Source organism: Rhea pennata, chromosome 17, assembly GCF_028389875.1.
Source record: "Rhea pennata isolate bPtePen1 chromosome 17, bPtePen1.pri, whole genome shotgun sequence".
Lineage (NCBI taxonomy): Eukaryota > Metazoa > Chordata > Aves > Rheiformes > Rheidae > Rhea > Rhea pennata.
The window spans coordinates 1,520,471-1,545,214 of record NC_084679.1 but is presented as its reverse complement, the minus strand read 5'-3'; the positions used below and the strand labels follow the sequence as shown (position 1 = coordinate 1,545,214).

At 47.8% G+C, this 24,744-nt stretch overlaps 1 protein-coding gene across 1 annotated transcript in view; it reads left to right on the top strand.

The window, feature by feature from the left end:
- The first annotated feature begins 24,500 nt into the window (after positions 1-24,500).
- Positions 24,501-24,744, top strand: part of GRK3 (G protein-coupled receptor kinase 3) — a 74,381-nt gene continuing 74,137 nt past the window's right edge. Inside the window, exon 1 of the mRNA XM_062589750.1 lies at positions 24,501-24,695. Within this exon, the coding sequence (XP_062445734.1) occupies positions 24,583-24,695 (113 nt within the window). The 5' untranslated portion in view covers positions 24,501-24,582. The remainder of the gene's footprint in view (positions 24,696-24,744) is intronic.

The window sequence follows — 24,744 nt, the reverse complement described above, 5'->3', positions numbered from 1 at the left end:
AAGGCACCTGTTTTTTCTCTAGCACTGAAACATGTCTCTCCTGTGGAAACTGGCCGTTCCTTCTTGTTTCCATAATGTACATGAAAAAGGTTTTACAGCTCACATCTTTGCGGTCCTCTGAAGGCTCTGCAAATAGATGCATGCTTGCACTCTAATTATTAAATTCCTCCTTAAAGGCCAACTCCATCTGTGTTTCCTTTGCAAGGAGCAAGTTTGGGCTGGAGAGGAAGAGGAAAGGGGAACAAAACAGCTGCATTACCCTGTGGCCCTGTAGTGGTGCATATTCACTGGAGCCTTGGATTTACCATGTAGCTCTGACTATACTGCCAAGAGCAAGAAGACGGTGAGCTTTCCGTTCAGGCTGAAATTAATGCAGACCTCAACTTTATATTGAAGAGATACATGAAATGCTTTGTGTTGGTCCTGGGGCTGGAGGAGAAGGATTGGGCCGTGCAGGTACCATCTCCATCCTGGATCCCCCCTGAGGCAGACCTGAAGGAGGATGTGCCAGTGCATGTACTGAAAGCACTGCAATGGGAGTCCATTGCCTGGGTCTCCTGTAGGATGTGAAAAACTCAAATGGTTACTAATGACACCTGCTTCTCAGCAGTCCTACATGTGAGCTCACATGAAACCGATGTCCTTGGAAAGCAAAGAAGGTTGCAATTTTCCAGTGCTGAGCAGTCCTCCAGAGTGTGTGACAGTACCTCTTCTGAGTTTCTGCAGCAGCTGGTTCCCTGGATGTCTGTTTGGTGAGCTGTTTTTGAAGGTTTTATTTCTGAAGACTATTTTGTGGGTTGATTGTTAGCTTCTCTCCCTCCTGCTTCACATGGTGTCCAATCTTTATTTCTGCTTGGCAGAGCTGGTCCTGTTGGTTCGCTGAGGCCCTACTTTTTTTTTTTTTTTTTTTTTTTTTTTTTCTGTGTGTGTGTGTGTGTGTGCGTGTGCATGCTATCTGGAGGTTTCTCTTCTGAAGTAGATCACAGGCTTAAAAGGAAATGGTGAGCTTTCTTGTTAAAAGCAATAACTGAAAAGGATCCTCCCTCTCTCACTGCAGTGTGGTGCCTCTAGCCCTTACATCTTCTACCCTGCTGCAAAACAACAGTGCTTGCAGCCTGGGGCTCCCCTTTTTGGTTCACTGCAGGTTACTAGCTCTTGTTTAGCTGGTGTGCACAACTTAAATGAATCAAAGGTGCTAGGAACTCGCAAAGTACTGGGGACTGCGTGCTTCCTGCAGATGCATCCAGCACAGGAAGGGGCAACTGGGTGATTGCATAGGGTTTTTGCATCTCTTTCGCTACGAAATGCGAAGAAAGGAGTTGTTACAAGCAGATGACTGGTCAGGACCTGTTAGGACTCTGGCTGTGACCCAGCATGTTCAGCTCCTGCTGAAACTGTTCAAAAAGCACAAGAGCTGATGGCGTAGAGAGTCACAGCATTCTCTGAGAGCAGTTCCTGGGCTACAGTATGCACCCCCTCCTTCCCCTGCATGGACATTAAGAGTTGGAGGGTCCAGAGAACAGACCAACCTGATAGCCCCTGCCACTAGCTATTGGGTGGCTGTGCAGTGGGAGCAGGAAATGCCAGGATTCAGCTCTCGAATTAAAAATATTGCAGGAAACGCTATTAACTGCAGAGATATCCTGGCTCTCCTCTTACAAGGATTATTTTTCAGCTGCTTATAACTTTCCCAAACTTTCTGATCTACCATACAAAGAGTGTGGGGTTGGAAAAGTAAGTGTGGGCTGTATGTTCTAGTTCTGTGTCTTCCTCTGAGATGCTTTCTCCCTTTGCTCCTTTAAATTCTCCTGTCTCTTGTTCTTTTGGAGAAACTGTAGAAATTTGTGAATCCAGATGGGGGTACAGAAACATGAGACTAGAAGGCTTTTTAATTCAATAGTCAACCAAACAGCAAGATCCACTGACTGGGAGTTGAAGCTAAACAAACTGAGATGAGAAATAGGTGCTGAATTTGAATGGTGAAGGTATTTCTTTGGAAAAACCACCCTTGGTCTCTGGTGGATTTGCCACCATTGCAATCTTTACTATCAAACTGAGTTTTTCTCTAAACAGTCTACTCAAATCCGGCATGAGTTACCTCAGACAAGCCTATGGACTGTGACCAGTCTTGCTGATAACGGAGCTGTTACAGCTGTAGCTTCTGGCCATAATTGCTGTGTATCAGTGTGTGGAAACCGGAAAGCTTTCCTATGACTGGTACCATTTCCCACACTGAACAAGCTGGAAGGGGATGAGGGGAGCACTGGCATTACTCAACCTGTGGGCTGTACATTAGTTCATTTGGGGGAGTCATGGTGAAGTGACAGAGCAAACCAGGAACCAACTAGCTAGAGAAGAAATGGTTTCAAACTGTGGTGTCCTAGCTGTCAGCTGAAGAAGGTGGTAGCACCTGAGGCTGTGTAGACAAAGGTTTTGAGGGTGACAGCTGTCCCATGCTGTCTGCTTTTGCTTTCACAGCATATGGTAAGACCAGTGCAGTTAGGTCCATGTTATTTAGATGTTCTAGAAGCATGGGGAGATGTAGTCATGCGAAAGGAGCAGCTCCTCAGAGCACAGCTGAACTGTGAATAGACACTGTCACCGAGTTGGAGGGAAATGTGAAGGTTTGAGGGTTTTTCTTTTCTTTTTTCTTTTTCTTTTTTTTTTTTTTTTTTTGAATTTTATTCAAAAGCACAAGATCGCCTCCATCCCACACTAGCTGAGAAGGTGCCATCTGGCACTCTGTTCTCCCTGCCACTCACTTCCTGCTTCTCCTCCCCCCTGCAAGGATGGCTGCCTTCTAATGGCTTGGGCTAAGATCCTGCCCCATGGATGCCCCAAAATGTGTCTCTTTGATCTTCATCTTTTCCTCTGCCTATCTGGACATAGCTAACCAGCAGCCCCACAGAGCTTCTGTGAAAAAAATGAGTGCTCGTCAGCAGTGGTAGCTGGTGATATTTCAGCAATTCCACAGCTCTCCCTGCTTGTGGGTGGTTTTGCTATTATGCCAATAGACTAGAGAGCTAAAGCTGTTCTCCAGACTGTCAAACTATTCTTTTCATCAGGCAAATAGTATGGGGAGCTACAAACCCAATTGCCATTATCCACAGTTGGTTTCTTCCCCCTCAGATGGCAGCTTCCTCCTCTTCTAGCCTTAAGGGCTCCTGTGGTCATTTAGGCATGTTCAGTGCTCATAGGAGCTTCAGATGCTTTTGATGGTGTCATCTGAAGCTGATGATCCTCCTGTGACCCTCTTCTCCTCTGCAGATTAATCTCAGCTAAATGCCAGGATCCCAGAGTTGTGTCTAAGGGCTGGGACACAAGAATGGATGCTATTAACCAAAAAAAGGAAAGTGCAGCAGTGATTTGTCACAGAGAAACTCATATGAGAATAAACATAATGCAAAACCATGGCTAAATCACATCTGAGATTTTAACGCCTTTTCCTGTAGCAGTTGCTCTGTGCCAGGACATCTCTTTTACATTATCATCAGAGCACTAGGAATCCAGTTCTATAAAGAACATTGCCTTTGAGAGCTAGCAGGCCCTGAAATATGCCTAGAAACTAGTGCAACCTTCATTGATCCAGGAATTTCAGTTCTTGAAATGTAGTACAAAAGGCAAAAAGATGCAACAGAGCCATGCACAGCAAATTGAAACAAACTGTAACTGCATGTGGAAGAACCCAGTTCCCTGCTTTTTCTATTTTCCCTTACTTTTCAACTTGACATTGGCCATTGCCTGTCCTTGAAATGTGTGCTCATGTGGTATCATACCTGATACAGAGAGGGCTGGTTGTTAGTGAAGTAACAAGCTTAATGAAAAGAAATATGAAAATACCAGTGTATTCACATTAGACTTCATTTGCCTTTCTATTGTCTTCCACAAATGCAGTGCTGTGCCTACTGAGCCTCAACAACTGCAGCTGTATGAATCTTCCTTTGTGCCATATTGTGTTAAGGATCTGGGAGACATGCCAAGGTCAGAAAAATAATTGGCTAAAAAACAATAGTCTTGAAAATATGAAATATTTATTCTTAACCATAGTGGGGTGATTTTTATCTTATCTGCTGTCTGGACACGTTGGGTATTGAACGCACCCTGCCAGCTTTTAGAGTTTTATCGCAGGTTATACAGATTTTGTCTTTTTAAAATTATTATTATTATTTTTAATTATCCCGCTGCTGGAGCCAAGTGATTACATGAGACTCTTAGTTTTGAATTTTTTAAATTAAACTGAGCTCCTAGCCTTATGTATATGCAGATGAAAGCCTCTAAACTCTGAAGACTTAAGAAACAAAACTAAAATAAGAAGGAACATAGCATATATTATTAAAAGTTCATGATTTTCTAGCTAGATTTTCAATTTTTTTTCAATGCTTGGCTTTGGCAGTATTGGATCAGGTATGTGGAATGGGAAAATATTGTCTCTCATCTCTAATTCATGTAAAATCTGGGACAAGAATGAAATAACCTGGTTTTATTTCTCCAGCTCAGAAAGGACCCTCTGTCCACTTTTGAGAGGCTCTGAATTCAAGACAGCAGAGGCACTGACATGGAAAAGGTGCTCTGATTGCGCGGTTCGGCTCTGAAAGGCTTATTGCCTGTCTGTGCCGTGACACCCTCGGAGATGCAAGCCGATATTTCCAGGATAAAGGAGGTGCTTGCTTCCAGGTTATTGTCCAAATGAGATGATGAAACAACTGAGCTGGCTGCTGTCTCCTGAGAATGGAGCAGAGCTGCTTTCTAACTGTTTGTTTACTTGTTTTTCCCTCTGTTGGTTTGAGTAAACAGCTGGCAAGAAAAAAGCAGCCCCTGAGAACATGGGGGAGAACCTGCTGTGTCAAAGTTCCTCAACAAACAGTCTGACACTGTCAGTCAAATGCAACTCTGGGGTTCGTGGAGGAAAGCAAAGGCAGTAGGAGGGCGGGACATTTGTGACAACCATGACAGAGGACCGTGAAGCCCCGGTGAGCAGAAATTCACGTTGCTTTGTTTTTATAAAATCATCTTTGGTTTATAGCTATAGGTTTTTAATACTCATATGGGAAAAGTGTTTTTTTAAATATTTTTTCTGCTTCAGACTTAGAATGCTGCAGCTAAAACATAGGATTAAAAATGAAAAGGAAATAAGCCGTGACTAATCACTGCTAGACATTGGTACAGAACCTATTAGCTTCTTTGGATTTAGTGCTAGCCCAAAGTACAATTTCTCCTGTCTTACAGGGGGCTGTGCAGGTCACCAGAGGATATGTCTTGTATTTATAGACTGAGATATTACTGAGTCCTAGTCAGCATCAGAACTGAGAACAGGTGAGACAAATGTGTCTTGACCACACCTTGGTACGCAGGGCTTTGCTGCCATGACAGGAGAGCAGATTACCAGAATCAATGCATGCTGTAGTCCAGACTGTCAGGCTCTCATGTGCTTTCTTTCTGCTCGTTTTTACTCCTAATATTAGTACAAAGAGGGAGGAAAAGGGAAGAAAAATGTCTTTACTGCTTCCTAGCCTTTTCTTAGCAAATAAAACTCCTGTCCAGTAGAAATGCAAATTAAGAAACATCATTTCTTCAAAGGCCAGAATTGGAGACATAATGGGATTAAAATGTATCAAGGGATTATAACAGTAGTAAGGATTTAGCAGAGTTGCTCCTGCCCCATGCACTATTGTCAGTCTTTCAGTATGTTTTTCCCAGGGTTTCATTATGCAACAGTCAGGACAAAAACAAAATGCTTTAATGATCTGAAAAGGCAGTGGTATGCACTGGGAAATAATGAATAGGCTGTGCTTGAACACCTAGCTGTAAAGAGCCTCCAGTGCATGACCTGCATCTGGATGTGCTCAGTCTGCCAAAGATCACCAGTGCAGCAGCACACGGAGCCAGGCAGCTCTTGTCCCCTCTGTCACTGTGGCAGCATGATGGCCACACAAAACATCTCTTCCACTGAAGTTCATGAGGGCCATGGCTGCAGTCAAACGTGATTCTGTGTAATGTCGCAAAGCCAGTGACAAGTGTGAATGCGAGGCAGTGAACACCTGCAGTGAGTGGTTTCCTCTGAGATGTGTCTGGAGTCATGCATGGGGAAGAACCACACATGGCATGACACTCCCTCCCCTTTGCAGCAAGAAAAAGTGATGTGAAATACAGTGATGAAACCTTAGCTGATAAAGGCATCACGAGAGCCAGCAGCTGGGAATGCAGCAAAAAATCCTTCAGTGACAGTAACTGCATGAGGAGTTCAGGAGCACCTGTGGGGCGAACCAACAGATAAAGCCAGAGGGATCAGCTCTGGAGCTGCTCCAGCTGAAAGGGGTGGTTTTGATGCTAGGAGATGAGGAGGAACGCTGCCATTCCCACAAACTGCTGCAGGTCAGTCCCCATTCCTGAGCTGACCAGGAACTGTGGGCATGGGACCACCATGCTCCCAGCTGGCACTACCTGTGGCATGCTGGTCTGCCTTCACGTGGCTCCGGGAGCCAAGGCTAGCTGCTGGGAGCTACCCTAGCCTTCTTGTCTTGAGTCAAGCTCAGGCCAGTGACACAGGGACCTGCCACGCTGTCAGCCCAAATTCTGGAGGTAGCAGATGGGAACTAAGTCAGGCTGAATGCCAGGAGTTGTGTCTAAGCTCCCTTGTTGGAAAATTGTTGTTTGTAGCTCACTCTGGCTTTTCAGAGAACCTGGGGATCCAGGGGCCAAAACCCAGGACAGTGGTGGCGAAGTCCTTTAGACACCTTTGAACTATGCCACCTTCTGCTGTTAGAGGAGGCTTTACATCAAACATCTTTACTCAAACATATCTAAAAAAAAAGAAAATGTCTTTCTCTCTGGGCAAGTGGCCAGGGCGGCATGGATTGCTTCCTTATCCTTCTACAGCAGGCAATTAAACCCTAACTATTGCCCGCAAACTCTGAATGACCTATCCACTGTACTAAAGCACTCTGACCTAATATTAGCACTGCTGCCTTTGTAGAAAAGATAGCAGTTCAAGGTGAGTAATTGGAATATGAGCAGCCAATACCATTATATAATTTTAGGCTGTAAAAACGAATAGCAGGGTCTCACTTTGAATGTCAGCATGAAAGGCAAAGAAACTGTTTTCAGTGATGTAAACTCCTGGGCAGCAGAAGTGCCAATTAAGAAACATCTGTTCCTCATACTCCAGGAGGACTACAAGTAACCACATGGCAACATAACGGGATTAAAATATATCACCAGATTATGTTAGTACTGCAAAGATCAGCTGCTGTGGATGTTCTTATGAAATCAGTGCAAAAATGAAAAACAAATTTCTCTCTTCAGGAGGGACATAGCCCTCTTTTATTTCATAATTTGTCTCTTATGTAACATGCAGAAGCTAGTGCCATACCTGTTCTCCATACGGTTCAGTTCATCTAGAAAGACAGTATGTGCTCCGCTGAATTTAGACAATTTTAGATGAAATTGCCACATACAAAGCTAGCCCCTTCCATACCTTGGATGATGTTTTCACAGCCTGAAGTTGGGCAGTAAGAGGCTGCAACCCTTATGCACTGGCTTTTTCCAGGTGCCTGGAGGATAGTGAAATACTGGCTGTCTTCCCTGTGCCACATCTGCGCTGCCTCTGTTCGTGTTGGTGGGTTTGGAAGGTGTGGTGCGAGCAGAATTTGGGTTGCTGGGGTAAGGCAGTGCCTTTTACTTCAAGTCATTAGTCAAACAGCTGCAGGGAAGTCTGTGCAGACATGCAGGAGGAGGAGGATGTATCGGTGAGTATCAACTCTGTACAGCTTCCTTGGGGGTGGAGTGAGAGCGAGGGCTTTTCTCACAGGTATTTGTCCTCCATTCTTAAAATATGGTCTGTGGAAAAACATGGGATGAAGCATGAAGAAAAAGAAAATACAACGCAGGGAGACAAAGGTTATCAGAGTAAGAGAGAAACCTGCTTTGCTGAGTCTTTGAATCTCATTTCACCTGCAAGGCTTTTTTGTTTTTACATCTTATAATGGGAACGTGAGCCAGCGCATCCTGTCCTTCTATATGGCACTGCCACCCTGGCATTCTCCTGGGGCAGAGAACCAAGATGAGAGCAGCTTAACTGATTAATGGTTCCCAGACTGTCCCACACTGCAGCTGACCCACCACAAAATAGTTTTGCACAGCAACAAGCAAAGATTTCTAGTCATTACATACTGTGAACTGAACAGACAATAGGGACATTCTTCAGTAAACCATACTAATAAAACAGAAATGCACCCTATTTCTGGATGCTCATATGCTCTAAGGCAAATGTCATTTATATGTAACATCCATTTTGGGAGCCTAGTAATGAAATCGTGCATCATAAGAACAGAATCGTTCGCTTAGCAACCTCCCCATCACATGATACGTTCCATCTGAGGGACAGGATTTCTCCTCAGACATACATGAAAACAGAATGCTGCTCACTGCTGTCTCAAAGAAATCTTTAAATTAAAGACACATAAGCTCCCATTAAAATCAAATTCTTGATTCTGGATTATGCCCCGAGTTAGATCTCACATAACACTTATGCTACAAGAGCCAGTCTGGGTCCTCGTGGCTTCTGATTTACACCAGGAAATTTATACACGGCCTTCTTAACTATTTCCTCTTTTTACAGATAAAAAGAAGTTGGGGCATTGAGTGATTTGCATGAGCCCTGGTACAAAGAAAGAAATGGAGCCCATGCTCCTCATCTTTGCTCTGCACAACAGTTTGGTTTGTGGCTGCAGTGCCATTTCCCTGGCTTGTAGCTGTGCCTTGTCATGTCATTAATTCTTTCTTAAATGTTTAAAGGTCCTTGGATGCCCTAAGCTGATCGAGCTATTGCAAACCTTTTTCCCACTGTTTCAGTTCGTCTGCTAGAAGTGCACAGAGGGGGCAGGCCAGGCGCTAGCAGTCAGGCTACAGATGCTGCAGGAGAGCTGCAGCGATTGCCTGAGCCTAGAATAGCACAAGGGGCTTCGGGGCAGGCATGCTGTCAGAAATGTGGATCAGGACAAGGTGGATGTAACCGAGGTATCTCCAGGTCAGGATTTAGGTTCCCCGGTAGAGCTGTGAATGCGCATGTGCACGCATCAGGCCTGGAAGAAAAAAGGGCCATTGCAGGTCATGCTGGAGGTGCTTTGCCTGAGGCTTAGGCTGTGCGAGTATTGCAGGTTCGTGGGCTGAGGTGAGGCCTCAGAAGCTGGCATGGGCGGGGGGCATTACTCGGTGTGCTTACTGGAGGACATGCCTTGCCCAGACGAAGTGCCTGGCTTCTCACGCTTTGCGTTCAGATGACATTTACAGAAACAGTGTGCTTTGAACTGGGAGAAAAACAGAAAGAAAGCGCAAAAGCCATCTCATTTATGTTTCCAGCCTCACGTTGTGTTTTTCAGCAGGCTCCCACGATCCACTTGAAGCAAGTAATGCTGTTACTTAACAGTGATTCTGAAAGGTTATTAGAAAAATAGCACGGCAGTGTCAGGGCTCCTCAGGAGAGTGTCCTGAGGAGCCCAAGAGGAACCACGTTTGCCATTTGCTACAGAATCTCTTTTTGTTTTGGGAATGCTACAAGACTGACAGGGAGAACTGCAATTTCAATTTATGTTGAGAATCACTAAGACTTTAGTGCAGTTGTCTGACAACATTAAAATAGCTAATGGCAAACTCGGCAGCATCGTTTATGGGAAATGCAGCTATAAAATCCTCTTGGCATTTTGTTCATGAAAGAGTCTTCAGAGAAACAGCTTGAAAACTGACCCCTGCTTTCTGGTGACTGTCACTTCACAGCTGCATCTTTCAGATGTCTCTGCCAAGGGCTGAGTCCGGTCATTGCCTTCTGCCTCCAGCAGGGTAGAGAGCTGCGGGCGGCAGCTCCTGGAGCGCTCACAGAAGTGCAGTTGGGTGTGTGCTGGCTGCAGGACCATGGCACAGCTGGCTGAGGACAGCCATATCACATGGGGAGAGAAGTGTTTCTCCTGGCTTACCCTGAGGTTTCTGGGTGATAAGCAGTTAAGAGAGAGAGATTTACAGAAGATTAAGTCAGAAGACAAAGTCCATTATCTGACTAGAAGAGCTCTGAAGGAAGAGGCTATACCGAACAGGGGAAGTATGACATTTTTACTATTAAACTCTCTTTTGAAATAGATCACTGTCTATGAAGGACAGTGCTGTCCTCCTGCTTAGGTGGTGACCTCTGCAAAAACTTCTGCACAAGGACTGTAACAGGTCTCTGCACACTCTCTTTTCCCCTTGGCCCCACTACCCTTGCTTGCTCACAGAGGACCGTGATGCTTGGCATCGCAGTAACTGTGCTTTCCCTTCCAATTTCTGAGCACATGGAGGGCCCACCCCACAGGAGGGAGGCAACAGATGAAGATCAAAGACTGGCTGGCAGCCAGAGTAAAAAGGGAACTCTCAAAGGATTTGGTTCATTCCTGACTGGTGGGGCATGCAGACCTCTCAGGCTGGGCACCAGGACCAGGCACTATTTCTACTCTTTCTGCTATGTATGATGTGTATGGGAACAGTTCACGTTGATAGGAGGAGACCTGTAAGAGGGCCTGAGATTTGCGGCATAGTCTGCACAAGGGAATCAGGAAGTTTGCAGGAGTGCTGAGATATCTGGAGGACAGCAGTGGCATTAGGGGAAAGGAACATGAGAGGGGCATGGGAATAACTTCAGTCTGTATCTGGTTCAGCACAGTAGGCAACATAACCTTGCAGCTAATTAACGTAATGCAAACATATGTGATATGAATGGTCTAATTTCCCACTGCTGTATCCATGTAAGATGTTTTTAACTTTTTCAGCTTCCTTCATAGAGATCTCAGTCTTCTTTCATTCTGGATCATGCTCAGTTCTTTGAACTATGCAGTAATGGCTTTTTTTGTACCCGAGTTAGGCCTCATTCAGCAAGTGTATAACAAGCACCCTTCTTGCATGAGAAATGTAAGCATATGTGATTCGAATGTGTTGTTTAAGACTCTGTACACCTGCTGTGTGCAGCATACACACTACACTGTAGACCTCACACAGAGGAAGCAATACGAAAGGTGTTATTTGTTGAGTTTGTGGTGCATGTGCCTACACAACAACAGTAATTAATACCTTACACTCTCCCATGTGTGGTTTACAGGCATGTAGCCTTCCTCTGCCCTACGCAAGCAGAAAGGAGCATGTTGCTTTTAGTATTTAATTGAAACAATACCATCAGGTTTTGATTTGCTCTTAGAATGCTCTTAGGCATGGTAACGATTGCTTCTTTTAGAGGATAAACTATTCTGAACTGTCCTATAAAGGAGGTGCTTTGCAGCATTGGGTCAAGCTGAGCTAAAGATGCTAGATCCACACACAATGCCCAGTCTGGTCTCAGCATGAGAAAATGCCAAACACATTTTAGAAGAAAGATGCTTTTGAGGCCACTGATGGTTTATTCACTGTGTTTTTTTGGAAATGTAAATCTTTCTGTGAATTGTTCCTTTTCTCGCAGAGCAGGCTCTCTTTGGGATGCTGCAGCTATCTGTCAGAACGCTCCGAATTAAACCTCAGCTACATGACGCATCCTGCTGCTGACTTCCTGTGTGCCCTTGGGCAAGTTGGTCTCTTTGGAACCGAGTTTCCTCAGCTGTGAAATAAAGATAATTTACTGGTTTGCTTTACAAGGACATTGTGAGGGTAGATTAATTGTTTGGCATATGGGGAGCCACAGACAGGATTGCTTATGTTCATGCAAATCCTTCTGCTTCATTATTATTCATATTGCAATAGCAGCACTGCTTTGCTCCATGGAGATTGCAGGAGTTCCTTACTCCACGTATGGCCCTGCATCTTCTAGGTACCTCTTTAGCAATCTCACTCTTGCTGAGTGCTTGTCATGCATTCAGGTGCCCATCATGAGGGCAACCCTTTAATCCAGACATGATCTCATTGTGCTGCTGTGATTCCTCTCACAGCTTCTGATTTTGGGCTGTGCGTGTTGGAGACAGCTCAGGTGCTGCTCAGCTTTGGGGGTGATCCATCTGAGCAGTACTGGAGAGCTGGGGGCTCACTGGATGGCGTCTTCTTGGCCAGGAGATGGTTTAGTTTAGCTACTGAGATTTATTTTTATTTTTTGAGAAAGCTGAGGATCGATTTAACCCTCTTCAACATGCTGCAAGACAGTAAACAGAAACAGCATCTCAGGGGTGGCATATTAAGTGGATCTGGCTACCTCCCACCTCACCCTCAAAGAGGACCACAGCCTCTGGTGACAGTGTGTGGAGTTGCGATGCAGCTGTCATTACCTTGGGGAGGAATCAGCTGCCAAATATACCTTTAGTGCCTGGAGTAAACCTTGCACGGAGACACTGAAAATCTTCTTAAAAGAAAGCTGACATAATTCCTTATGTTTCCAGCACACAAGCTGCAGTGAGAATTCAGATCCCTTAGTGCTACCAGGCATGGGTGTCAAAGGCTGTCTACCTGTAACCTATTACATACAGTTAATAGACAGGGACGCCTCATGGCAACATCCTATAGCAGAGGAGAGAAAATCCTCTCTTATCAGATGGTTTCAAGAGTCTGCAGAGAAGTGACAGATGTCCCTGAAATGTCAGCAGGCCAGACTGTCTGCAGCCACCGGCCCTCACCCCCCTAGCAGGGAGGTGCTTGGGCTGCTTTGCCGTGTCAGTCCCTGATGGATGTGGAAGGGGAGGCCACACCACAAAATATTTTTGCTCCCTGTCAGCTCTTCTTCTTTTCTATGCACCATTTCCCAAGCATCCTTTTGCCCCATGACCAGCATCAGTCCCTTGCCACGCAGAGGCTCACCAGTGAGGAGTGCCTCCCCTTTACCCTGCCCGTCAGCTTGCCCTTGACTCCTTCCCCTCACTTCTGGTCAATTCTGGGGATGTTTATTCTAAGATCAGGAGGTTTTGGGGGAAGAAAGTACCTGCTCAAGTGCTGGTGGCTGTACAGGCATAATGGTACTGTGAATCTCTTCTAGGACCTGGCTGCTGCGGATACAGAAGTAAGTTATCACTGTCAGCTAATACCCAACTGGAAAAGGCAGTAATTAAGGCTGCTGAGCACACACTTCTTCCAAAATTACCTCATTTATTCAAAGAATCAGATGCTGCAGTCTTTCGTGGCTTCTTGCAAGGCTCAGATCTTGTGGGATGTGAGTCTATTAATAGGAACAAGTCTTTCCCCTTTTTCTCCTCCAGGCTAAAGGGAGAAGAATTCAAACAAGGGCCCCTTTGATGTAACGAAAATACAGATAAACTCGATGCCATTTTGTTCCCAAGCTGCCAGTGAATTCCTGCGGTCTTTACTCTGCGTGTCTCGCGGGGCTTGCCTGTACGAAGGCGAGGGTAGCCGGCACCTGCGTGCCCTGGAGAACGGTAATGCAATGGACGGAGCAGGCCTGCCTGACTAGGATGTCGCAGCACTTTGAAAAGACATGGAGAGCACCAGGTTTCGGTCTGGGAGAGAACGGTTTTTCTCTCACTGAAATAGGCAGTGATGCAGCCAAGTAGAAAAATTAGCAGGGTAACAGCTGGCTCTCTGGCAGGCAGAATCGCTTGACTTTCCTCCTTGCTTTGTGAGCAGTCACAGAGAAAGAACCTTCCCTGCATAAATTTTAAATACAAAGCCCAGGCAGGAGGAAAGGAGGGCTGAGAAATCGGCAGCGGGGCGCAGGAGGCTGCGGTAGCGTGGCTTTCCTGCTCTCGTCTTGCTGCCTCTGCCCTCGGTCGCTGGATGTGAGCCTCCCTTCACACCTCTTCAGTTTTTGCAGGCGGTGGCTGGTGCTGAAGTGAAAAGCCTTCCCTTTGCTCTGGCAGGAGGCTCTTTTCTCTAGCAAGACACGGGTGGTGAAGCGGTGGTTAAGCAGCTGCTGGGCAGGGACAAGCCAGCATCATGCCATGGCTGCCTGCATTTACAGAAGCACCCAGGTTTGCTGCAATATACTTCTAATATCAGCTCCGTCCAGACCAAGACTAAGCTGCCAGGCTAGAGAAAAGATGACATTGCTGTGGTTCTCAGTGCCACTTTTGCTATGAGGTCTTTCCTGGGCCTGGCAGCTCTGCGAATAGAAGATCTAAGGCAGGAGATTCCTCTTTGCAAGGAGCAAAGCCTGGGTAGCGAGACTTGCTGTGGCAAAGACCTGCCATAAATCTGTGTGCCGTTTGTACCAGCTGGAGTCAGCGCTCCGCAGAGGGCCTGGCTTTTGGTGCTTCATTAATTTCTGGGTTTCAGAGCTCAGCAGTCCTGCCAGGTCTCCCCTAGCAGGGACAGCTCCATGATGATGTGCCACTGAGCACCACAACATGCTCTGCACTCCCCTCAGCCTGGACTTTGGCTTCTTCTACTATTTATCTTCTAGCTAATATTGCTGTCGTCTGTGGGTCATATCAGGCATCCAGGGATAGTTCTGAGACCAGATGTGGAATATTGGATTCAGGTGAATAATCAGCCAGAGCGGTAAATACTTATTTGTGTGCAAATAGACTTTGAGTATAAAAAGCCAAGGAAGATAAATGACTAGAAAGCATTTCACACATAACTGGAATTGTTTCCAAGGAGCATATTTTAAAGGTTTTCTAGTAGGCTGGCTCAGCTGCTGCTGTGCCTCCGAATCCAGGCGTGTCGGAGGCAGACGTGCTGGCCCTCCGGGAGCCACTCGGTGACTCAGTCCTGGAGCCCCACATGCAGCTGGTTGCCAGTCTCCTCGCCCTGCTCCTGGTGTATCCTGCAGCTTCCCAGGGCTCCCTTGCCGAGAGAAAGCCCTGTGCCCTTCCACTGGCTGCCCAAGTTGATTGTGTCCTTATGATCTACTCTTACAATGGGCAGTAAAATCACCCCAGAGATCATGTCTTTTATTTTCGGCATTACATGATGTACCTTTCATAAGATGTTGTGACAGAATCAAAATTAACTTGTGCCATTTCACTATCCTGCACAATTGTTGGTTTTTCTTCTTCTATCCCTCAAAATATATAGCTAAATTAGTCAATTATTGATTTTTTTTCTATATCAAGTTACATTCAAGCCTGGCTGTGGAACAGTGACTGCTCTTTGGTTCCCTCTTGACATCTGTTTGTCTAATCAGTCTGTACAGCAAAAAAGCTTCTTTAATGTCAGCTGAGATTAACTCTCTCATATAATGCTTTAGGGAGATTCTTTTCAGGGTTTTAAGATTTTGCTGTTATGGTCCTCGTTGGTTTTACTTGCTTTAAATCAAAACAACATTTTCTGTTAAGTCATTCAATCCTTGAAGACAGGTCAGCTCTGAGCTAGGTAAAGAGACATAAGAGCAGAGAGGGGACCTTAAGGTTGGTCCTCTGCAGCCCCAGCAAGGCGTTTTCTATGATGTGCATTATCAAATCTCTCCTGGCTTCCCTCAGGCACGTTTAACACGGTGGACAGCAGCGTGAGGAAACCCCCCAGCACATCTGATACGCGTCTGTGTCTATGTTACGCTGCTGTATGGAGAATCTAGGTGGAGATTTAGGTGTAAAATTGGCTTGAGGTTCTCCCAGGTCTTCTCCTGCCCTATGACAGTTGGTGCAGGGCCGTTCCTCTTGCAGAGGAGCCCAGGGTGGGTGTAACTGGTGCCAGGTGGGGTGGGAGTAACGGGTGCCAGGTGATGCTGCACAAAGAGCAGAAAACAAGGCTGGGTGTTAGGAGAGCAAATAAACCCCTGTGCCAGCCTTTCTCCTGCAGCAGGAGCAGTGAGTATTTCTGGATCCGCAGTGTCACGCCTGTGTCTCAGCTGGTTGCCCTCAGGCCAGGCAGAAGCTCGTTGGCGCGGCTGGGTTAGCTCTGCAGACCACACTCACTCGTAGCTGCGCCGCACCGGAGACTCCGCTCCTGCCTTCTCCTTTCAAGCTTCCACTGGCCAGATCAGAGGCATGCATCTTTTTTTAGATGTGTGTATGGTGGGGAAGAAAGCTGATTCATCACTGTGGTCGGTTTTAGTAACATTCCTGTGGGTATTGCTAAGAGGTTACATTCAGCTCAGGCTGCGTGCGGTGTGCGGACTGCAAGGAAACAAAGCCAAACCAAACCTGTGGGAAAGAAGTGATGGCTTTACGCAGCAGCGGGTGCGCATCACAGCCGGGAGGGAGGGAGAGATTGCTCGGCACTCGTTTTCAAGGGAAATGCTATTTTTTTTTTTTTACCCTATGTGTGGAGCTGGTAAGGGTCATTCAAGTTCCAAGAGTGTTTTTACATTTGAACTCTGTAGGCAGCCTCAAGGGAGGACACCAAGGGAGGGCACAAATGTCTGTTAACTCTCATTTTACATCTCAGTCATAAATAAATAAATAGTCTTTAATTACTGTGCTGCACTTGCCACTAAATTATGAGGCTTAGCCCATAATGCTTGGATCTTGAACTGATGCTCTTAAGCTCTTCACCAGGAAGCCCCTCGGAGAACTTTTGGTTCATGATCTCTCGCTGAGGAGAAAACAGTACTTGGAAGTGAGGTGAGTAAGAGCTGGGACCTTTAGTCCATGCAGATCGGTTCAGTCCTTGGCTCGGACCACATCGCGTCCTTTCGGTGATAGGTTCATGCCAACCTGCCTCGCTACCGGTATTGTGTCCTGGGGAAAGCAGTCTGCATTTTTGGAGATGAGCCAGAGCTAGCTTTCCCATCCCTTTGACTTCTTAAGATATTTGGTTTCTTCCTATTCTGCTGGAGGACAAAATCAAAATGTATTTAAAAAAAGAAAAAAAGGATACATGCCATATTACTAGCTGCTTGGAGGTGCCTGGTGGTTGGTTGGGTCTTTCTCTGCATCTTGTTGGAGCTGTTCCACTTTATTTGTCAGGTGAAGGAAGGGTTGATTTCATTACTCACTAACTCAGATACTTGTGTGAGTGGTGGAAAGTTGCATTTTGGTTCCTGGTCAGAATTAAACACAGGAGGAAGCTGAAGCAAAGGCAGGCAGGGAAAGACAGGACCAGGCTCCTTCTGCACTACTTCACTCTTGGTTTTCACCTGAGCCTGCACAGCCCTTTCTGCTCAGTCGGTGTACTCCTGCAGGGAAGTTCAGTGGCAATGAACAGCCATTTCCTATCCATTTTTGTGCCTTTAAAACTCTGTATTTTCTCCATGACATTCAATGTTTTTGTTCATGCCTGTTTCCATTCCTTCACTGAAAGGAAGTCAAGGGAAATAAATAGTAGAGACTCTTAAAAATCGAGAGTGATTCCAAAGGAAGGAACAGTATGCTTATTTAAAGAGAGAAAGAGAGAGTTTTTTTGTGTTTTTTTTTTTTTTTTTTTTTTTTTTTTTTTTTTTTAAGTCTCTTTGTAAGTTTGCACTGCTTAAATTTGGCCACTTTGTGCTCAGCCATTTTTCCAAATATCTTAATAATGCAGGAATTCCTGCATCACATGACAATTTATTTATGCTTTTTAGAAAGTTCATCTTTTAGTGAATTAATTTTCCAGCCATCTTTTCGTCTAAGTGTTTTGCCTCCTGCTGGCCCCGAGTTGCCCATTAGCTTGCTTTGAGGTTGGAAATTTTTGTCATTCAAAATTTAAAAAATCGTTTGTGTACGTAATTGTGGACATGCAGAGTAACTGCGTGAAATCAACTGTTCAAGGTTCCAGCATCTAACACTGGAGCTGCCACGCGGAGGGGTTAGTCCGGGTGCCTGGTTAGCCCAGAGGAAAGGTTCAATGTGCAATAATCTGAAAGACAAATTTGGTCTGTGTGAGGAGTCCTGAAAACACTGTTTCTGTGACTATCCCCTCAAAGTGAAATTCTTCCCTAAGACAGGGATCACAGAGCAGTCACTCATGTTAAGAGCATGCAGGATGGTTTTAGCTGGTCTCTATCAAGCTGGGGAGACCAGAAAGCGATGGACCTGCCTGGGATTCCTCGTGGCTTTGGGCTGTCGCATTAGCGCTTTGCCTGACGTGCATGCCATGTTAAAATTTTTTAGGGCTGTGGGTACATGACGAGGAGTCCCAGGTTGTGAGAAGTGCTGGTACACAAACCAGGCAGCTTGGCTCCTGTGGAGTATTTAAGCATTTATTTAGTGACCAAGTTTATTACTGCTATTGACGACCGTTAGTAACTATGAATGAGACCAATCCGACCAAACTGTCAGCTCAGCTCCTGGGGAGCGACCAGCTCCTTGGCTGAGGCTGGTGCAGGAGACAACCTTGCACCCTCCTCACCGGGAGAGGGACTCAACCCCTGTGGGCTCAGTGTTTGAGGCTGAGGAGGACTTTCCTTCAGATGTACTAATATTCTCATGGCTACAGTAGTAATAATTCAATGCAACTTCTTTCTGTGTACTGTCAGAGTCTAAATTGTACCATTTATTATTGTTGCTTTTCTCCAACTCAAAAGCCCGGCCATCCATCTATGACAAATGTAGAATCTAATACTGCCTTGGACTCCGGGCAGTACATGACATCAGTAGCTGTTAACCTGCTGCAGAAGAGGATTATTACTATAATTAGTGCTGATGGACATAGACCGCTCAAATGGGGCGGCGCGAGCTCCAGCAGGGCTGAGGGGCAGGCGCCTGGGAGGCGCGCGTCCGTACCGGCCCGCGAACGCCGGTGGAGCTGTAAAAATCAACCTCGGCTCGGGATTTGGGCCCCAGTTCTTAGGACGTGATTTGTACTGGAGATTGCCAGCCACACAGGACATCTGATTAGCTAGGGGCCAGAAGGATACGTTCTGATGTTGCCATCATCTGAATTAGATTCATTATTTCTTCAGAATTTATTTTGATAAAAATACACTGCTAAAATCATTTCAGTCAACTTCGAAGAACAAATATTTCCTCCTGGAGTATTAAGCAGAGGCACGAGTCCAGCCAGGCATTGCCACGAAATAGAGCAGAAGGGACTCGAGCTCCTGCTGGCCTCAGCAGAGCCTCCGTGATTTGCTGCTCCAGCAAGAGACTCTGAGACTCTTCCGAGCCGCCCCAGTGGGAACGTTTTGGAGGTTAAACGCCAGGCGGCCCGACCCCAGGGGAGTCCGGCGCACGCAGGACGCGGCCGCCCGGGCCGGCGGCAGCTGCTCACCTCCCCGCCGCTGCTGGGAGAAAACACCGGCCACCGGCGAGCCGGGACCTGACGACGAGTCACAGAACCAAGAATTACAGAGCCGACCGAGGAAAGACGAAGACAGAGAACAGGAGATTCTTAAGTGGCGTGTTGGTTTAAGAAAACCTAGAGAGGAAAGTGTCTGCAAGACGCTTTTATTACAGTAGTAAGAGAAGAGAAGTGGTAGAGCTGAAAACTGCAGGACCCGCACCTCTCTCCCCAAGACTTCGGAAACGGCATGGCTCTTGACTCCGCTCTAATCTCTATCCCCAGAGGACCTTATTACAAGTCAGACTATTAAAGCACGAATGTTTGGTGGTGCATAATACTTTTGATAATTTAATTACCTTTTATTTCCTAATTAAAACTTGGCCTCATCATAGTGTCAGCTAATTGCAGAAAGGAATGTGGTGATGACAAATTACATTAAGTGCTTTACCTACGAGCAGCGGTTGAAGCGTCTTCGTTAAGAGTATCCAGGAGAAAGCCGGAGGAGCGTGGCGAGGAGGACCGCTCTCCAGGAGGACAGACCGGCGGCGCTCGGTCCCCTCCCCGAGGCGCGGGGGCCCCACGCGACGGCACTGGGGAGGCAGAGCTGTTGTCTGCAGAATCGCTCCTTCTGGAGCGGTCGGTGAATAAAGGCGGCTGCAGCAGCAACGGCTGCTAATTATCCTATTTGTCTGCAATATTGCCTCTCGCTACGCGCTGGTGGAGCTCGAGGAAGCGCGTGAAGGGGATGGGACGCGGCACCGACGCGGTGCGGGTGCTGCGCAGGACGCCGACCGCTCGGCCTGGCCGTGCCTCTCGCGCCGCTCCGTCCCGCGGACGTGTGCCGGCGCCGGCCGGCAGAGAGGCTAAAGCCACCGCGGTGCCCAGCAAATCTGACTCTGCTCCTGGAGGTGCGGGAAACTGCTGCAAAGTCCTTTTCTCCCGACAGAGATAAGAGTGATCAGAGTTTTGTGCTTATTTAATTCCTAAATGATAGTTTTGGAACACTTCATGCTATACGAGCTGTGAAAACGTCGGTGAACTGTGTTTACCAAATCTGAAGAGGGCTAACGCTGCCGTAGCACTTCGGTCCGGCGGTGGTGAGGTCCGTGCTGGGAGAGCTTCCCTGTGCCCTAAGTTTCCCATTTTTCCTAATCGTAAGCAAGAACAGTTTGCATTTATTTATCTCCTCCTGTCCGTTGGGCACTTTGCTGTTAACTAAAGAATCCTCCCCCAAACTCACCAAGGAGCAGCTACCGTCGTTGGCTTTTCAAGGCAGCCCCTCGGTAGGAACCCGCTTTGACGTGTCTGGGAGAGCCGAGCTCGATAAACGGTGCGTGGCGAGCGCAGTCCTCCTGTCCCAGCCACGCGAGCTAGCGCGCTCCAGTCAAGTTAATACCGAAGTAGAGGAAGCAGCAAAGCGCAAGCTCCCAGCTTGGCTATTACACCGACAAACCGCTGAGAATCAGAACCCACCTGGATCCATCACCTGCAAATGCAATTTACTCCCACAGCACCGCTGCGAAGAGCCGGGGCTGGAGGAGATTTCTGCTCGCTTGCTCGCTCCCTCCGTAGGCAGCAGCATTACACGGAGGTAACTGAAGGTAACCACCACCTAATATTCTTAATCTCAAAACTACATGTACCTATGATAATATTAACATTAGAAATATTTTTAAAAATGCCATTCAGTAATTTCTAACATGACCTTTCCCCTCAAGTGGAATACTGTCACCATCAGGCACACAGCGCAGCAGAGATTGCGTCTAGTATCGGATTTTCCACAAGCGTGAAGGCAGCGGAAAGGATACCTCGGTCCTGTTTTGCATCATTGTCTTGATGTGACGGGGTTGGTATAGGAAGCACTTACAAATCTACTTTTGACCCGTTCCTCTCGGTAATACCGTCCGCCATTCTGTGAAGCAGAGCACCTCCAGAGCCAAATTAAACGTGGAAATCTTACAGAAATGGCCGGAGAAACTCGTGCTTCCAAAGGCAGGCACACGGGGCAGTATCCAGGAGCTTTTGGCCCCTGCAACGGGTACGTGCGACACTCTTTCAATGCCTGAACAGCATCGTCGCCTTGGCTGACGTGCGGGAAGCCACCTCCGCGGGCTCGGCTCGAGCGTACCGTCTTCCAGCCGCGCGCGCCGGGCACCAGCTGCGAGCACACGCAGACAGCACGCACACACACCCACGCATGCTCTTCCCTCTCCCCGTTCTGGAGCAGCGTTTCTCCAGTCAGCTTAAAAAAGTCTCCTTTGACCTCTGCTAACCAGAAGTGCCTTCACCTCGCCAGGTAAGGAAGCTGCAAGGTGAAGCTACGGATGCTTTTGGAAGAGAGCTAACGGTAATCGGAGATAAGGAAGGGATGCAAAGTAACAACGCAGGGCTGCGGACGCCCTTGCCTGCTTTTTCCCCTACGTGAAGGACTGCATTGGGGAAGGCAGCAGCGTGGGGCCATCAGTATTAACCTGCATGGAAGTTATTAATTCAGTGATGTGCTATTCACAGGCTGAATCCTTTTTCTTTTTTTTTAATCGATATTTTAAAAGTTATTTTTCAGAACACAGGCTGAAAATAACACATTTTGCTTTTCTGGTCAATTACTGCAAACATGCTCATGTTGTTCTGTTTTTTAATTCTTCTTAACAGACTTTGCTTTTGCTTTTGGGAGATATTTTGGAGAAGAGTGGAGGTACGTTGGGCAAAATTATAATACCTTTGCTTTTGCTACTTTTGTAATCACCGTATCTTCATGGTGTTTCCCCTCTAACCTCTGGGCTTCTTTCAACTACAGCTGCTACTTCCATGTACCTGCTCAAATGCGGTTCCTGTTCTTTTTCTGTAACCATAAAAGAAAAACTTTCCTCTTACTGACCTCAGAGCATTACAAATACACTTTTGGAATAAATTGTGAAGAGAACACCATTTCTTATACCCAATATTTTGGGCTTTCTTATACCACCAATATTTTGGTTCTAGCTGCTGCTACATGTGCGCTAGCATCAATAAAAAGCCAAAAGCATCAAGAAGAGAACAAATTCTTTAACTGAGTTTTAGTATTCGACATTTTTAAACATGACTTCCTAGAAATTGTGACAAATAATCTCTTTGAAGTGTACGTTACAATAATATCCAGATAAAAATAGTAAAAACATAGTTCAGAAATAAAAGGAGAACATTATGAATCCTAAGTGGCATTTTCTTGGCCATTATTGCAATTGTTATCATTCTAAAGTCATTTAAATATTTTAGAAAACAGAAGGACTTTCTTCAAAAAGGCGGTGCTAGGCAGGCATTAATGCATTTCTATTTGTTTCTTCTTCTCCTCTATGAGATTGCATCGTGATTTTGGTTTTTAGCAACACTACCGTGTCAGGTCAGCTATGACAACCACATTGCAGTTCTGCTGCTTCTTTCCCTGACCCCATTTCAGGAAATGAAAACTCGTTCTTTCTGTAAAATATCTTTGTGCTTCTTTCTAACTGAATGGTGAATGAGGACAGCGGGATTGCAAGAGCTGTAACTTCAGTATCCCTTTGAAAGAGTCAGCAAAATGCACGTGCCTGGTCAAGCACACAGGGTAAAAGTGTCGTAAGGGTGGCATGTGTTTAATCCCAGGTGGAAAAAAAACAGAATATTCCTTACAAGAGTGGATCAAATAGTTTTAGACCCATTGTTAGATAGTATCAGCCTTTCTCATCAAAACTTCTTAAAAATGCTAAAACTATGAAATAATAGGATTCTATAGATGAGGCACAGACCCCTTTTTTGCCTTAGTCAGTAAATTAGCACTTTACAGTGAAGCTCATCATATATACTTACACATTTACAACTAATTAGACAGTAATAGGATGTGTACCTGTATGTGCATTAATAATTTCAAAGAAAACACTAGGACAGCAGGAAAACTAGAGGGTAAGTGTTCAGGCAGGCTGGGGGAAGAGCCATTCCCAGCTCCTCTCCAGGCTGAGCCTTATGGCACACAATACCTTAAAAAAAAAGCTGGAATAACTGTACCCAGGTGTAATGTCTGTCTGGTTACAGGAACTCCAAAAAAGAGAACTGGTGTTAAGACACCGAGATAAACTTCAGACTAGGAGAACGGGGTCCAGACTGAGCTCTGAGCCTTAGGATTTAGGGAAACTAAGCTACAGCCCCCAAGCCAGAGCCCGTTTTCACCGCCAGCTCAATGAATTTATGAACAAAAACCACAGCTTCCGATGTTTTATCCAGAGCCGGAGGATCCTCTGGGCAGGGCTGGCGGGAAGGGCGCGAGGGAGAGACCCTGGGCGGCCGTGGGCACCGCGCCGGCTGCGCCCTGCCCGTGGGAAACCTTTCTCCGTTGATACCTTCTGGTGAAAAGTGTTGGTTTCGATTGACGTTTTCAACAAAAAAGCGGGTTCCCAGGCAGTTCGTAATGAGCCCTACTGCGAAATCCTCCCAGCCGTATACTTTACCCAGCTTTAATCAGATCATTAACTTTCATAAAGAAGTAGGAAGGAGGAGTGGCGGCGCTTGAAAAGAGCTCAAAACAAGCTGAGTTTGAAACTTCAGACTTGTCATTGACTTAGCCTTTCATTGAGCCAATTATTTATGACATATTTGAAGGAATTCAGAGAGGAAAGAAACTCCAATCTGCATACGCGCCCGACAGCGGCGAGGACGGCGGGGCGCGGAGGCGGGGAGCCGCGCGGCGCGCTCCCACGTGAGGCCTGCTCCTCGCCAGCCAGCGCCCCGCGGCGGCGTGCACGCGTGGACCCGCTTGGCGCCGGCCCTCGCGGGCAGCACGCTTTCCGTGGGCGCCGGCGGAGCCGTGTCCGGCCGCGTTAATTCCCACCCGTGCTCTCTTACGTTGCGATAACCCGAAACAGGGGGAGATCAGTTTCCAAGAGGAAGGCGAGGGGGCGCGGTGGCGCGCGCGCGCGCGGTCCGGCCACGCGCGCCGCCGGCCACGCGTGGGACAAACCCGCGGCGCGGCGCGGCCCGCTCCGCCGCGCCCGGCGATCCAGGTCCGCGTTTTCGCAGCGGCCGCGGCGCCGCCTCGCCGCCGCCGGGGCCGGGGCCGGGGCAGCCCCCGCTCGCCCGCGGCCGCGCAGCGCCGCGCCGGGGCTGCCCGGCGGCCGCCATGGGCTCGGCGGCGGCGGCCGCGCGCTGAGCGGCGGCCGCAGGGCCCCGCGCCGGCTGCGCGGAGGGCGGAGCGGGCGGCGGCGGCGGGGCGGAGGCGGCGCTCGGCCGCGCGGCGGGGGTTTCCCGCCCTCCGCCCGGCGCGGCGCGGCGCTGAGGGCGCGCAGGGGCCGGCGGCGCGGCCACCCCCGGGCGCTGCGGGCGGGCGCTGCGGGCGGGCGGGAGGCGGCCGCTGAGCCGGCGCCGCGCCGCGCGCGCAGCCGCGCCGGGCGGCGGAGCCGGGGCGGGCGGGAGGGGGCAGCGGCCCGCCGCGCTCGCCGCTCTCGCCGCGCTCGCCGCCGCCAACCCGCCGCGCTCGGGGGCGGCTGCCCCCGGCCGAGCCTCCATCTGCAGCCCGGCGGCGGCGGCGGCGGCGGCGGCGGGAACATGGCGGACCTGGAGGCGGTGCTGGCCGATGTCAGCTACCTGATGGCGATGGAGAAGAGCAAGAGCACCCCGGCGGCCAGGGCCAGCAAGAAGATCACCCTGCCCGAGCCCAGGTACCGCCCGCCGCCGCCCTTCGCGCCCTGAGGCGCCGCGGCCGCGGCT